This window comes from Narcine bancroftii, chromosome 14 (assembly GCF_036971445.1).
Source record: "Narcine bancroftii isolate sNarBan1 chromosome 14, sNarBan1.hap1, whole genome shotgun sequence".
NCBI lineage: Eukaryota > Metazoa > Chordata > Chondrichthyes > Torpediniformes > Narcinidae > Narcine > Narcine bancroftii.
Genome location: NC_091482.1, coordinates 51,980,998 through 51,998,137, shown reverse-complemented (window position 1 = coordinate 51,998,137; position 17,140 = coordinate 51,980,998). Strand labels below are relative to the sequence as shown.

The 17,140-nt window shown below is 41.9% G+C and overlaps 1 protein-coding gene across 1 annotated transcript in view; it reads right to left on the bottom strand.

Annotated features, from left to right (window-relative positions):
- LOC138749151 (hepatoma-derived growth factor-related protein 3-like) overlaps positions 1-17,140 on the bottom strand; it is a 74,228-nt gene that overhangs the window by 1,629 nt on the left and 55,459 nt on the right. Inside the window, exons 4-5 of the mRNA XM_069910143.1 lie at positions 13,496-13,654; positions 3,492-3,647 (exon numbers count right to left, since the gene is read on the bottom strand). Of these exons, the coding sequence (XP_069766244.1) occupies positions 3,492-3,647; positions 13,496-13,654 (315 nt within the window). The remainder of the gene's footprint in view (positions 1-3,491; positions 3,648-13,495; positions 13,655-17,140) is intronic.

The following is a 17,140-nucleotide window of genomic DNA, read 5'->3' as shown; positions in this document are numbered from 1 at the left end:
GGCGCCAACTAACAAAGTAGGTACGGATATTTTGGCCTGTACATGCCCTGTAACCCTGTTATAGTTTGTCAAATACAACATTTGATTAGAAAGTTTGCTTTAAGACTTTGGAACTCCACGTGTGTGGTAAAAATTCCGACTTAGGTCCACGGCTGATCCTTCAGTTCTAATTACAATCGTAAGTCAGGGTGTGCCTGTATTTTTTTTTAAGAGGAAATTGTGTGGAACCAATTTGATATGGGTTTATGTAGATGAAGCTAATGCAACAGATTGTGATGTACAGGACCTACAGGAAATGTTTGATCAAGATGCCAATTTAACAGCAAAGTTGAATCACCTGGGATAAAAGGGATATGGATTGTATGGATTCGATGTTGCTCAAGAAACATGCAGGCTGCTGGAGGCTGCAATCAAAGGATTCACACAAGGCTGCGGACTGCTGGAGTCTAACTGAAGGAGAACCAGGTATCAGAACCAGGATGCGAGAGGGTGATAAGGGCACTGAAGGGTTCTTAATCGTGTTGGAAGTTAAGATCTGGAGCTCGGGTTGCCGATGGTTTGGACTGGGGTCCGTGCAGCTGTGGAGGAAGTGGGAGTGCTGGAGGTGAATCCATGACCTCTTGGTGGCTCTTGGTGGGGGAGACTTCCTTTGGCTTCTCTTTCTCTGACTGTAAGAGGCGCCTGGCAATTTCTGCTTATGGTGAATCTGCCTGCCTTACAGCAGATTAAAGGCAATTTCATATAATTTTACACTTTTTTATTACATGGCAATAAAGGAATCTTGAAACGGAAACCAGAGGATCATTATGGATAGTTGCTTCTTGGAGTAGAGGAAGATGAATAATAAAGCTATTCCCCAGGGATAGGGATTGCTCTTTACTTATAGAGTTCAACAATCTAAACTTGGGTTTAGATCATCAATATATAATAGGCCAGAATTTCAAATTTTGCAGCTGACACAGAACTGGCATTATCGTGAACTGTAAGGGAATAGGTATTGACTCTGTCAGACATGTGACAGAAGAAAGCTCTGAAAGAGAAGTGCAAGGCGTTGTACTTTGGTGGTAAGAATTAACGAGAAGCAGCATAGAATAAAGGGGATGGTTCCAAACAGGCGCAGGAGCAGTGAAACAGTGCAGGTGGAGAAAGTTGTCCCGAAGGAACACGCAACTCTTGGGTTTTGCCAACAAAGGTGTGAGGTGTAAAAGCAAGGACGTCATGCAAAACCTTTAAGGACCACTGGTCTTGCCTCACTGGAGTCATAGAGTCACACAGTACAGAAGCAGGCCTTGTCCATGCTGACCGAGGGACCTTGCTGAGCAGGTCTCTTTGACCTGCATTTGGAGTCTAAACCAATGGTTCTCAGTCCTTTTTTACCCACTCACATATCCCTTACTAATCACCGTACCTACGGCATAGGTGCTCTGTTGTTAGCAAAGGATTATTTAAGGTGGTACAGTATGCGAGTTGAAAGAAAAGTTTGAGGGCTACTGCTCTTAATCTTTGCTATTCCTCTACCTGTCCCAGTCTCTTTTAAACACTGTAATTCTACCAACCCTCTCCAACCCCTATCATTTTCTCTGGCGGCGCTTGCTATTGATCCACCCCCACCACCTCTCCCCTTTGAATGCTAGTTTTGAATGCTTCCATCCTGGGAAAGAGAGAGTGACCACCCTCCTTATCTTATGCCCTTCATGATTTTATAAACCTCAGTAAGATCACACCTTCAGCCTCCTCTGCTCCGGAGCATATAGGCCCAACCTGTACAGTCATAACTCAGGCCCTCCAGTGCAGGCAACATCCTTTTGAATCTTTACTGCATCCTCTCTAGCTTAATCAGATCCTTCCTATATTATAGGGACTAGAGTTGCCCACTCTATTCCAGCAAAGGCCTTGTACAGCTGTAACACAACCTCCCAACTCTTGTGCTCAGTGCACCTAGTCTGACTGCGTTGCCACTTTCAAGGAATTAGGTCCTTGTACCCCACCCCCAGGGTCTCTTTGTTCTACAGCACCTTCCAGGACCCAGTGTATTCACTTCACACTTATCTGAGTCAAGTTCGTCCTGTGCCCACTTGCCTGGTTGAACTAGATCCAGTTGTAATCTCATTAAACGTTATTATGTACGATTCTGATCATCTCATTAGAGGAATGATGTAAAGAAATTGGAGAAAGTCCAGGAAAAAATATTCTAGGGATAAGGGGCTACATGAGGGAAGTTGGGGCTTATTTTTATTTTGAGGAAAGAGAAGGCAGATGGAAGATCTGATGCAAAGCACTGAGAGTTCTAGTCAGAATGGAGGATGGGAGGCTGTTCTGTTCTGAGGGGTTTGTGGAGGGGGTTTATGGAGCAGTTTGTGGGAGCTTTAGAGGGGTTCGAGGAGGGGTTTGTGGGAGGGGGTAGGTAGGTAGGAGTTTGTGGGGGGGCTATGGAGGGGTTAGGGGAAGAAATTGTGCGGAGGGATTTATGTGGACAGGTTTGTGGGGGGAGAGGTTTTGTGGAGGGGTTTATAGAAGGGGTTGTGGAGAAGTTTGCGATGGGAGTTTAGAAGGGGTTAGTGGAGGGGTTTGTGTGGACAGGTTGGTGGGGGGTGGGAGGGATTTGTGGAGGAGAGGTTTATGTGATGGAGGACTAGAGTTCGCAAATACAAAACCTTATGTCCCTGGATTCCCCCCAATATCTAAACATCTGTGCACAGACCATATAGAAAATGTTTAATCAAATGCCAAATTATCAGCAATGCTGAAGCACCTGGCATAAAAGGGGACTTTGGTGCATCGATAAAATGCTGTCAAATGCTACTGTGTATGTTTACTTCAGATCAGTGTCAAGGAGTCAATTCCCTCCGATGAGAAAACACTGGCTACTCTTTCAGGTTAGTGAACCAAACATTTGTTTTCCTTCTCACACCAAAGTTGCTGTCTCATCTGCTGGCTGTTTTAACCATTTTATTTCAAAGAAGATGAATAATTTCAGATAAAAATTTGTCAACATATCTTTTAGAACCACATGAGAAAAATAAGGGGAATCTCATTTAAACCGATGATCCAATGAACATGTTTGTAAGAAATGTGCATTTAACTAAGCAGTAGTTTGTTTGACATTGTCATAATATGCTTTGATCATATGTTGTTATAAACTAGTCTCGCTGCTACATAAGGAGGTGGAATCTGGTTCAATAGAACTTCAAAGGGAATTAACTTGAAAAGTGGGGGGGAACTATGTCAATATTCAACAGAGGAGAATTATTGGATTGTTCTTTCAAAGAGTTAGCACAGGTGAGATGGTTGAATAGCCTCCTTCAGCATGGGTGAGAAAAGATCGACACATCTGCAAAGCCTGTCCCATTCAATTGCAGTCTATTGACCCTTCCCCTTCACCATCAGCTTCCTGCTCTGACACCTTAACCTCTGGAAGGGCAGAATAAATCTCATTGAACTTCCTTGCCAGAATTTTCTGAAGCATTCGACTTCCAGGAGACCTCTGTTACCTCCTCATCCACTTGCTGATATCCAGCAGCATTTTTTGCATTGCCATCTGCCTCTCCCGCTTCTGAGTCACTCTTATCTTCTTCCTCCTTGATATCCTTTTCACCTTCGTCTTTGCCTTCCTGGTCAGAGGATTTTCGCAACTGCTTTGCAGATTTCTGGAAAACACACAATCTCGCCAATTGAAGAGGTGGGAGGACAGGGATTGCAACACGAAAGTCTGAAGAACGCTGTGATTGTCGTCAAAACACAGAAAAGCTGGAGGAACTCAGCTAGACGTGCAGTGTCCATAGGAGGTAAAGAATATTACGTTGAAGATTCTGGAATAATCCCAAGATCAACAGAAAAAAATAGATCATATTTAAGAAAGCTTTAATGGTTGACTTTTTGATCCATTTTATTTTTTCAAGTCGACAAAATAAGGTTTCTAGTCGATTTTTTTGATATGTTGGTTTTTGTATATACATCAATGCTCTTGTTCTTGTTTAGCAGGCATAAGTAAATCCCCAAAAATCTAGCCTCAGTTGCCTGTAAGAAACGGTGACAAGTCATGGTTCCCAATCTACTTCTCAGGAACTCATTACCGATGCAATACAGCAATTACAATTTGATTAAAAGACCAGGGATCAGTTTAACTTGCAAAGCAACTAAATCCGGTGAGAAAATATAATCAAATTTATTGAGGGGCATTGGCCAGCACTGAAAATCCAATCACCTCTCCTGACGATCAGATTTAAATGGCTGCCACAGTTTACAACATGGTATGGTAGGCTTGTCCTTCATTGGGAATTATCTAGAGCCAGGGTGGATAATTCCTCATCGATCAGTGCACAAGGCTACTGAGATCAAATCACTCTTAAGACAAAGTACATGGGCCAGCTTTTAACAAGCCACCACTCAGAGCAGCCTGATGTTCAGTTTGGATTCCTTGCACATGAGCAACCATTGCTCCAATTCTGGACAAACAAACGCACTCCTTGTGATCTGTCACCAAGAGGGACTGAGAGAAAAACAAGTCCCCTCCAAGTCATCCATTCAAGGCCATCCATTGCCATTTCTAACAGCCATGTCATTTCCCCAGATTTCTGCAAATGCACCTCAAGGATTTTTTGCTCAATGTTGGTACATTCCCTCCTTCATTTTCTTGTCTAACTACAATTAAATATAATTTAATGACACCTTTCCTCATCGCCCCATTGTTTTCGGTCCCACTGCAGAGTTCTCTATTTACTGTACTATTTTTCCGATGTTCTGTTCATCTGCAAACTAGTTCCACTGGTTGGAGAATACAGAACAGGGATCATCTTACAATCAGATGAGGCCAGTCTGGAAGTAATACAAGTATGTTTTCAGAAACATGTCCAGTATCCGTAAAAAAATAAATAAAATGAGAGTAGTCCAAAAGGGATCCAGGACAAACCTCTCAACAATCTGAATGGAGCTTGGCTCCATTCACTTCTTTCTGACCTCTTGCCAATCTTGCGTCTAGTGTCCTTTCAAAGCCATAGGCTTCAAATACGGCAATAACTCTGTGAGGTAATGCTTTTGGGAAGTTCATGAGCAAATTAACCACTGTCTCAGCATTCATTCTCTCTGTCACTTCATCAAAGTTACTGATTTTGTTCATTAAACATATTTAAAGGTAAAGGTTCCATTATGGTCACGTAATACTAAATTTAGAATGTAATACACGACATTCTTTATCCTCCAGCGCTTTTGTGTATTTCAGGTTAAGTTGTGAGTTCTGGTGAATGGTCAGAAGGATTTTGAATGCTTGGAAGAGTGGGCTGAAAGGTGGTAGATGGAGTTTAATGTAGATAAGTGAGAGGTGCTTCATTTTGGGAAAAATAACCAAAATAAGATGTATGCAGTGAAGGGGAGGGCATTGAGAAATGCAGAGGAACAGAGGGATCTTGGAATAACGGTTCAGCGTTCCTTGAAGGGTGATGAAGAAGACTTTTGATATACTGGTCTTTATAAATCCTAGCATAGAATATAAAAGCTGGGAGGTGATGTTGAGACTGTTTAAGGCAATGTTGAGGCCAAATTTGGAGTATTGTGTGCAGTTCTGGTCTCCAAATTATAGGAAAGATATAAATAAGGTAGAGAGGGTGCAAAGAAGGTTTACAAAAATGTTGCCTGTATTGCAGTATCTTGAAATACGGAGAAAGATTGAGTAGACTGGGACTTTATTCATTGGATTGTAGAAGGTTGAGAGGGAATTTGATGTTGGTATTTAAAATTCTGAAGGGAATAGATAGAGTAGATGTGAATAGGCTCTTTCCCCTGAAAGTAGAGGAGATTGGAACAAGGAGTCCTAAGTTAAGGGTGAGGGGGCAAAACTTTAGGAGTAATATAAGAGGATGCTTCTTCACTCAGAGAGTGGTGGCTGAGTGGAATGATCTACTGGAAGAAGTAGTTGCGGCAGGGTCAATTCTGTCATTTAAGAGAAGGTTGGATGAGTACTTGGAAGTGAGAAGTTTGGAGGATTATGGGCAGGGAGTGGGTAGGTGGAACTAGTGGAGTTGCACATAAATTGGTGTGGTCTAGAAGGGCCAATATGGCCTGTTTCCGTGCTGAAAATTGTTATATATATGGTCATCAACTTCAAACATTAACTGTCTCTCTTTCTACAGATACTGCGCAAGTTTCCCCATCATTTTGCTTTTATTTGGACAGGCTTGGTCACCAAAGAACAGGAAGGATAGCAACAAATTGGAGAGGTGCAGAGAAGATTTACTAGAACGTTGCCAAGGATACAGGGGCTGAGATATAGGGAAAGGTTAAATAAATTTGGAGCGCAGAAGGTGGAGAGGGGATTTGATTGAGGTATTTAAAATTATTAGGGGTATAGATAGAGAGGCTTTGTCCTTTAAGAATTACAAATGAGAGGATATGATTTGAGAGTTAGGGGGCAAAGGTTTAGAGGAAACATGAGGGGGGGGGAACTTCTTTACTCAGAGTGGTGGGTGCTGGAGCCCGGCTCAATATTAGCATTTGAGGAGAAGATGGACGGGAAAGGAATGGAGGATTACAGGTTGAGTGTAGGTCAGTGGGGTTACGTGGGAGAAAGTGGACTAGAAGGGCCAACTTGGCCTGTTTCAATGCTAATAATTGTTATATGGTTATATGGACACGTATTCTCCAGAAAGTTGAAAGGTCAGTGTTTTTCAAATGATGAAGGATGCTGATGGAGTAAAAACTGAGAATTGATTTCACTGAGTAGTGCAATCCAGAACAAAAGGGACTAAAACTGACAATCGGAGGTGGACAACTTGGAAGAATGCTTCAGAAGATCGAACAGTGTAGCACAGGAACTGGACCATCTCTCCGCAATGCCTGCACCGAACATCCTAGCAGATTGAACTTTTTAGGGATCATGCAATCATGTGCACATTCATATTTGCAGATATTTGGTCGGGGAACTCTGGAATTCTATCCTTCAAAAGGCTGTGGATTTCTTAAACTGATTACATATTTTCTCATGACAGAGAACATTACAGCTCAGAAAACAGTCCATTCACCCAGTCTAGACTGCCTAGTCCCACTGACCTGCACCCAAGTCCATACCCCTCCCATCCATGTGCCTGTCCAAATTTTTCTTATATGTGAAATTTGAGTCCACATTCACCACTTCAGCTGGCAGCTCATTCCACACTCCCACTGTTCTGTGTGTGAAGAAGTTCCCCCTAAACTTTCACCCTTAACTCGAGCATGGGGGTCTCTCTCCCTTGTGATGAGAGGTTCAGCAACTCTGAGAGCCAAGATGAATGAAGTTGACGTGCAGCATTTGAATTGAACAGTGGATGTATTACAACAGAAAATCTGGGTTGGAATCTCCTGGCTGCTTCCCTTCTCACAATTATTGTCCCTATGTGGTGCACTGAGGTATGAGGTAGCAGGCAAGATTGTACAACAGGCTTTATTCAGGTAAAATCTGAACACCAGTTCATGCTTTGGTGGCTCCCGCATGACTGGCTCAGGAGGCGCCAGCTCAGGTCTATATTTGGGTCGGCTGATTGACAGCCGGCCAGGTGGAGTCAGCCCTGAGGTGGTCTTCCTGCAGGTACAGAGATCGCCCCCTGCAGTATTCTGGTGGTCATATCACCACACCCTATGTTACGTCTATCCAATTAAATGGTGAGGAAACCATCTCAATGTCCCTTTGCATCTCGAGATAGAACCACCAGGAGCTGTGGGCACAGCTGACATCCTGTGACAAGTGACAACTATTAAAGGTGCAGTGAGATCTTAACAGGTTTTCAATATTTGTATCTTTCAGAGACATAAAAACTAATAATATTGAAGTGGACATTTACAAAATATTGAACTTATTGTCATATGTTCATCAGTAACAGCCTCAAAACATGTATTATTGCAAGAGTTAACATAAAGTAAAATAAATGAAAATGGCTAATCTTCTCAAATCCTGAAATTCCTTTTTAAGTTAACAAGACGTTGACTATGAGAGATGATCTTTCAGCAGACAACTTGGATTAGCAACAAGAATGGGTTTGTTGTGGCAGAGTGCAGAGGTTTTGATGCTCTTAAGTTTACCAGCAAGCCTTTTTAGTTCTGCATTTGACAGACAGTGCATTTAAATGACTAAATTCTGGCAGTCTGTTCAGAACAGTGGGAAACAGGCATCGAGATGCTGTCCCTGTTAACGTTTCTTTCCAGGGAAAACCTGTTCATTTTTTTTTTGTTCGTTTGAATTTACACCATGCATGTAACAAGTAACCATTTTGAATCAACAGCAAGTCCTGCAAACTGAGCCCAAAATGTCTGCTCATTTATGTTTATAATGTTGAACATTATGCTCCAAGGCTGCAGTGGAATCAGACACAGGATTCAGAAACTCGAGGCACACATCCAGCATAATGAATTTATAAATAATGGAGGGTGCATCCTGTCGCACAAAACATCTCTTTCTCCCTGAAGATTTGGTCACTTGATGGTTTATTTTATCCTTCCAAACGCTGTGGACAAAGAAAATACTTAATTGTATTACACCTATGTTGCAGCAGGTGGCAGCACTTATTGTTCTTCACCCTGGTAAATAATGACCCAGTATTCCCTGGAAGAAAAAACATCTTGTTCAAGGCCATAGCCATCACTACTTGTTTTTCTTTATCTGAAAGTTACTGATAGCTGGGACTGTTGTGAAGGGCAAAACTGGCAATCTACCTCTAGATACAATATGACCTAGGGGCTGCGAGGGAAAGAATAATTGTGGAGGAGACAGTTTAAATTAGAGCCAAGGGAGGGCGAGAGAGAGGGGAGGGAGAGCGAGGGTAAGGGTGCGGGGGGTGAGAGAGGGGGGGAGAGCGAGGGTAAGGGTGTGGGGCGGGGTGAGAGTGAGTGAGAGGGTGAATTTGGGAGGATTACAGGGAGAAGGAGGGAGGGCAAGGGTGGGAAAGCGAGGGAGGATGGAGGGTGAAAGGATGAGAGTGGGGGAGGGTGAGGAGGGTTGGGGAAGGTAAGGAGGGTGAGAGAAAGATAAAAAATAAAGAAATTAAACAGAAAAGTTTTCATTATTTTTAAAATATTGAACTCTCTCAGTACAACTTATTACCTCTGAAATCGAGAGTTCACTTTTTAATTTCTTCCCATTTGGACTGGAAAGGTTGATTGATATTACAAAAGCATAAAATTCATCGTCGAGAAGGTATTTTTCTTCCTAAAGAGCCGTTCTAATTTACTGGAATGAGTTAACATGAGCAGAATCTGTTACTTAATTACATCAAATGATGGTGAGATGGAATCCAGGAACGAGAGTGGGAGTCTAATAGCACGGTGTCAAGTAAACAATCTCTCTCTTTAAGACAAAGGAGAAGATCATGAATCAGGCCAGGGGGCTGAGTCCACACACCTGCCCATATAAATGGCACTGACATGGAAAGAGTAGATAGCTTCCAGTTCTTGGAAATAAGTACCTACAATGGCCTGACCTGATAGGCATGTTGATGCAATAGTCAGGAAAGTGCACCAACATCCTTGCTTTCTTGGAAGTCTCTGGAAGTCTATCCTGTCCTTTCACAGCGACATGGGCACCATCGAAAACATGCTTGCTGGACACCTCATGGAGTGGTACGGGAGCTGCTCCGCTCAAGATCAGAAGTAGCTGCAGAGAGTAGTGAATGCTACTCAAAATATATTGCAAACTTCCCTCCCGTCCACAGACTCCATCACTCGCTGCCCAGGCAAAGCAGCATTATTGCTTATTTAGGGCGGCACAGTAAGTGCAACACTGTTACAGCGCCAGCGACCGGGTCTCGAATCCCGCGCTGTCTGTAAGGAGTTTGCACATCCTCCCCACGTCTGCGTGGGTTTCCTCCGGGTGCTCCAGTTTCCTCCCACTGTTCAAAACGTACCAGGGGTCGTAGGTCAATTGGGCGGGCCAAAAGGACCTGTTTCTGTCCTGTATGTCTAAATTTAAAATTCAAAGATTTAAATTTAACATACTGAAGGAACTACCACACTCCTGACACAAACTTGTCCCCTTCCTTCCATCGGAAGAGTGTTTTCTCACCGCAACTTCTAAATGAGCCCCACAACATGCTCAGTGTCAATTCATCTTTCTTTTTATTGCAATCCTATAATCAGTGCTCTTTACCCAGCTGTTAGAAATAACCTGTTAGCAGAAGATCCCCTCACTGTACTGACCATAATGTGACAAACTTCAGCATCCACGTGGAGCTTAAGGCAAGCTGCTGTTGTCGCAAAGCTGATGGCAGTCTGGCACAAATTGCGCACTCCGAGATAACTCCTTTGCCAAGTTTTGCTGGGTACATTATTTACATATTAAAAAAAAAACTAAGGGTACTGAAACTGGCCAGGCAATAGAAAATGCTTGGCAGCGTCCGTAGTGTGAGAAGCAGAGCAAATGTTTTGCGGGCAACACTCTTACTGCAACTCTTCCATTGTTGGGACCTGACCTCCTGAATATTTTCTAATTTCTGAATGGACAATGAACCTCACTTTCTTCTCTTATTTTGCACAAGATTATTTATTTTTAAGAATGAGAAGAATGAGAGGAGATCTTATAGAAACATATAGGATTATGAAGGGTATGGATAGGATAGATGTAGGAATGTTTTTTGAGCTGGCCGGGGAAACTAAAACAAGAGGAATCAGTCTCAAGATTCGGGGGAGTAGATTTAGGACAGAGATGAGGAAAAATAGTTTTTCCCAGAGAGTAGTGAATGTTTGGAATTCTCTAACCAGGGAAGTGGTTGAGGCTGCCTCATTAAACATATTTAAAATTCGGTTAGATAAATTTTTTACATGATAGAGGAATTAGGGGATATGGGGAGAAGGCAGGTAGGTGGAGTTAGGTCATAAATTAGATCAGCCATGATCGTATTGAATGGCGGAGCAGGCTCGATGGGCCATTTTTGGCCTACTCCTGTTCCTACTCCCTATGTTCCTATGCTAAATATTGTACTTAAGGAAATTCAGTTTTTGTATGTTTAAGGCACAGAACTGCTGCTTCAGAACAAATTTTGTGACGCATGTTCATGACAGTAAACCTGATTCTGATTTCACGTTCTGAGCTGTTCTGTTTTCTTTTCAATTGAGCTGGCCATTACTTTGCAGCAAATTCTGGACAATTTTATTTATAAATGAATGCGTGTCAAAGTCAATGTCGCTCTGACAAAATAGTTCAATTTTCCTCGGGCTCTTTCACCAAGGAGAAAACAGTAGTTTAATGGCTTGTTTAATCACTAAATGTCAGAAGTTAGATTAAAAAGTCGCTTCGGTATTGGATTTTGAGGTTAGGAGTTGTTCAGGGATGTGGATTTTACTGAATCCTGAGTTAATACTCTCCCATAACTGATGGCACAGTTCATTCATGCAGTTGCTGTATTGCATCAATATTTCTCTGTTTGTTCCGTATACGAGTTGTCCATGTTGGCTTTGGAACTCCTGTTCGTGCAACAATAGCTTTAAGGGCAGAGTTTCAAAGGCGAAACTCTCCCCTAACCACTTCTCCCCAGCCTTTGAGTTCAGGAACTTACCTGCTCTTCACTCATACCTTGAGGAAGGGCTCAGGCCCCAAACGTCAGTTATACGTCTTCACCTCCTACAAACTCTGAGAGACCTGATGAGTTCCTCCAGTATTTTTGTGCTTTTAGTTGTCAAGTTTATTATCACTGTACAAGTACAACCTGATTAAACAGTGTTCTCTAACCCTCAGTGCAAAATGCGCAGACACACAACCAGACATAACACACCTACAGCCATATTCAGGACAAGTATTTCATCTATACAATTAAATAAATAAAATGTGCTTTCACGGATGCGAGTGTCCCAGACAGCTAGTGCGAGCAGTTCCTTTGGTCATCCAGCATTCTCACTGCCCGTGGGAAGAAGCTGTTCCTCAGCCGGGTGGTGCTGGCTCTGATCCTCCTGTATCTCTTCCCCGACGGGAGCAGCTGTGTGTAGAGTGGAAGGGGTCATCAATGATTTTGCCTGGCCTCTTCAGACAACGATCACGACAGATCACGTCAATGGCAGGGGGAAGGGAGACTCCAGTGATCCTCTCTTATGGAGCTACCACACTGTGATGCAGCTGGCCAGGACACTCTCCACAGAGCTCCTTTAGAAGGTTGACTAATGGTGGCTGGTTGCCTTTCCCACTTTAGTCTTCTCAGGAAGTGCAGGCATCACTTCACCTTCCTGACAAGTGAGGAGATGTTGTGTGTCCACGATAGGTCAAGGAACTTGGCGCTCTCCACTCTCTCTTCTACAGAGTTGTTTGTGTGTAGTGGAGGGTGGCCCTGGTCCTCTTGAAGTCCACGATTATCTCCTTTGTCTTGTCCACATTGAGGTTCAGGATGTTACTCACGCACTACTTCACGAGACTTTCCATCTCTTCTCTGTAGTGCGACTCATTGTTGTTGCTGATCAGTCAACCTGAAATTATCTTGAAGATGTCTATCATAATCACAATCTTTTTTCAGGAAGTAAACCTTTCGAAAAAAATTGTTGTCCAGTGTAATTTCAGATTTTCTGTATCATGTGTCGAAAGTTGGAGAAACATTAAATAAACTTTTATTGAATTTAGCATGTTTAATCTCATAATGATGCTGAGAAATTGTTTTGGTTCAAGTGATCTAAAAATGTTTTTCCACTGATTTTTGTTTGTACTCCGCATCTGATGCCTCTCCTGTCAGTGTCCAACATAGTTGGCCAGCATTAATGGATTCCAATTGCCCTGATACTGCTTTTCCATGGATGGAACGTCCTGGTGAAACCTTTCACCATGTTCATCACTGACTGCACCAAGATCAGCAGGGAAGAAGTGCGATGCAGAAAATGAATTTTCAATGATATGTTGCAATTTATGGCTTTGTATACTTGAAGAAGACTTAAAATGTGACAGGGAATCACAAAAATAGGTTAGATCTTAAAGACGGTACGAGATAGAAAAATTATAAAGTGATTTTCATGATTAGCAGCCCAGAATCTATAAAATACACCCAAAAGTGTTCAGGAAACAAAATCTTGCTTGTTCAGTGTCATCTTTGTGTTCAGCATGAAGTTGTCTATCATAACCCCAATTTGTTTCAGGGAACAAACCTTCTGAAAAAAAATTGTTGTCCAGCGTTACCAATTTGATTTGCTATCAAGATTTGACAGAGTGACATGACACCCCACCACCCACCCCACCAACAATGCTTCCAAGAAGTCACAAGAGGCAGAGATGCTGGAAGCTGGAGCATCAACCAGCCTGGAGGAACTCAGTGAGTTGAACAACATCAGTGGGAGGAAAAAAATGTGTCAATGTTTCAGGTCAGAACCCTTGATCAGCACTGTTCCAAGAACTCCAATTAAGGTGTTCCAAAGCTTTGCCACAAAACAAATTTAAATAATAAAATTCCTGTAAAATGCATTTTTAAACATTTGCAAACATGAAATAAGAACAAAATACCTAAAGATGTCACTGTCACACTTGATGCTATCGTTAGAGAGTACAGAGATAATCGATTTGTTTTGTTACCTTATGAGCAGCTTTTTTCCGTTTGGAGCCTGCTTTTTCATTTTTGCCCTTGGCCTTTCCCTCCTCCTCCACGAGCTCTGCCCCTTCACCTTCACTGCTGGCATCTGCTGTATTACCCCCTTCTCCTTCTGTCTCTGGAGAATTCTGTTGCTGTATCACCTGAAACAAGGAGGCAGTGAGGTCGGGAAACAAAAATGACATAAGCTAACAAAACGAATATGCTTAACAATAATCATCCATCAGAGGTTAAATACGAACACCCCAAATCTATGCTTAACTTGGTCTACTCAACTTCAATGTTCAATGTCATAGACATCAGTACAGTGTACAGAAATTCTGACTTGCTGCAGCCAATCGAGTGTGTAAACAACAATTAAATGACCACAGTGCAAGACAGGAACATAGACAATCAATACTACTGAATCTATGATCCAATTCTCCCAATCTGAGCTCTTTGTGCAAAGGACCTTCGAAGATTACTTTTCAATCCTGCAAGACCCAGTAAAAAGATACAAGGGTAATCCCATTGCACGCCTTTTTTCTCCTTGAATAAAGTGTTGCATATGCCACACAAGATATTGTTTTGAGATTATTGCGAATTGAAATAATTTGTTCAATAGCAGTGTTGGGAGCAGGTTCAGGAACAGCTGCTCCCCCTCCACCATCAGACCCCTCAACAACAACCTCAATCAGGGACTCTTTTAAGAACTCTTACTTGTGCACTTTATTGATTTTTATAACATTTTCTTTGTATTGCACGGTATGTTTACATTCGTTATCTGTTGACACTTTTTTATTAGTTTACATTTTACAAGCTGTGTACAGTTTTTTGCTCCACCAATAGAAAAAGAATCTCAGGGTTGCTTTTGACATCATGTATGTACTCTGACAATAAATTGGAAATCTATTAATAATGGAAAGAACTGTGAATATTCATTGGGAATGGTATTAAGGTCAGGTAATCCAAATATCTGTCAGTTTCCCAGTGGGGATCGCATGGTGGCTTCCTGCTTTGACCTTGACCTCTGCTTGTGGTCATGACCCCACTTCTGTTAAACCTAGCTTTTTCTGATAGCTAGTGATACTTAGCTTTTATATAGCTCTGCACATCGCCTGGGCCAGCCAAAGCATTTATTGCCATTGAAATAATTCTGACCTGTAGCACTATGTGATGCAGTAGTCAATTGACCCATAAGTTGTGATAGATGAACAGTATCCTGTAATCAAGTAAATAGTTGCAAATTGTTTACAATATATTTATTTTAAATTATGTCTCTATGTTATTATTATAGGCTGTGTATTGTGTATTTGTGTGTGCCATTACAACCAGATATAATGTAGATGGAGAATATTCAGCAAAATGGACCCCCAAAGGCTCTTCAGATCCATTTGCTAGTTTAGGTCAACTGCATTCTCTGATCTCTGATCTCTGATAACATATTCCATATCGTAATGGAGATAAATATTGGGAGAGTTTGGTAAAAATGGAGTAGGCTACAAACATATACAAATTTTAAAACAGATCTTATAATACTGAAGAATTCATATTCAGTGACTTTACAGAAACTATGGAGAAAGCTATGCACTTTTAACAAGTTAGTGCTAATTGAAATGATGCCATAAAATAAATAGACCAATGACTTGTACTGGAGACACTTTGGCTGTTTGCAAGGATCTACAAAGTGCTCACAGGAAGGTCACTCCTGGGTTCTTGTTTACCTCAGACAGCAGATGGGAGCAAAAGACTAACTGTTTGCTGGAGAAGGTGGGGGCTTGGTTGCAAGTGAGAGAACGAATGACATATGGCTAGCAGTTTGGTATCTCAGATGAAGAGAGAGAGAGAGAGAGAGAGAGAGAGAGAGAGAGAGAGAGAGAGAGAGAGAGAGAGAGACTGAACAGTCGGAGCTGAAGCAAGTAGGAGAAGGTTGTTGGAAATGAAAGAGAAAACTCCGGAGAGGCAGATGGCTGGAAGTGCTATCTGTCTGATGTTTCTCTTGGAATAAGTGGAACAGAAAGGAACTCTGTGGTAGCCTGAAAGAAAGAGGTGATCATCTGGAGGACCCTGAAGGGGCAAGTTTCATCAGCAAGACATTGAGGGGACTAATGGTGGGACCTCAGTTGAGGAAATCCTGGAACAACAAATCTCTCTCTGCAAACCCTACAAGAACCTTCCTGAGTGGTAAACATTTACCTTTCGAGCACCAAAGCCTGGTGAACTTTATACATGTTAAATTCTGTGCACAGTATAATTGCCTGCAACCAGAGTACTTGGAAGAATGAGAAGTGAGATTGGACTGTGAACCCAAGAACTTTTCTTAAATTTACACACACATCATACACGTGTGCTTAGAATTAGAAGGTGGTTAAGGTTAGTTAAGTTAATAGAGATAAGTTAAAGTTTGATTCTGTTTTCATGTTTAAAGATAATTAACAACTTTTGTTTAAGTAACTACTTGGCTTGGTGAATGTCTATTGCTGCTGGGTTTTGGGGTCCTTTGGGCTTGTAACAATATAAATACACAAAATTGCAGAAGAACCTCACAAAGTCCTGCAGTGGCCATAGGAAGCCAAAACAACATTTCAGCCCATAGCCTTTTGTCAATGTCCTACTTTGATCTTTTCCCCCTATGGATGCGGTGGGACCTACCGAGTTTCTCCAGTAATTTTGTAGACTGACTGCAATCATTGTGTCTACGGACTTTCTTGTTTCACATGTGACATTTTTTTGTCCGAGGAGAAAGGTCTTTAGTTACTCATGTTGAGAAGAGTGGTTGGACTCACTCTTCTCCTGATACTCAGTTCCTTAAACTGTAAACAATTCATGCAGGGATGGAAGTGCCAGGGTACCAGAGGCACTTGCTAGAATTTATCGCTGGCAACCAAAGCTGAGTTCCTCCACTTACGTGTGAAGGTTCTATCCAACTTTTCTATTGTATCTTAAGACTCTAATTTCTAAATCAAGGTCCTATATTTTGAAATCCCACTTTGGAAATATATGTAAAGAACAGTACTAAAAGCGGCTGGGAAAATGGCCAGGACACTCTCAGTTATACACCGTTATAATTGCATCAGACAGATATGTCTGAGAAGGTACAGAAGCTTGAAGTCCAGCACCTCCAGATTCAAGAACAATCTTTTTTCAATGATAATCAGTCTCTTGAACATCCTGTACTACCCTAACCAATTAACTACCGTACTCCAGGAGGACCACAAATAGATCTGTGTGCACTATTGCATGATTTAATTTATTTTTCATTTAGACATACAGCACAATAACAGGCCATTTTGGTCAATGAGTCTGTGCCACCCAATTTACCTACAACGCCTAGTATTTTTTGAATGGAGGGAGGAAACTGGAGCCCCCAGAGAAAACGCACGCAGACAAGTGGAGAACATACAAACTCCTTATAGACAGCATGGGATTCAAACCCTGGTCCCGATCGCTGGCGCTGCAAAGGCATTGTGCTAACTGCTATATCCACCGTTCTGCCACATGATTTCATGAACTGAATTTTGCATTTGTTGTTCTCACTGTAACTGTGAATATTTATTAGCTATCCGAGAGGGAAATCAATTTTTCGTTTAGTTTATCCTTTCCATGAAATCAGAAGAACCTCAGAGTTATTTTTCAGATTTATTGTCAGA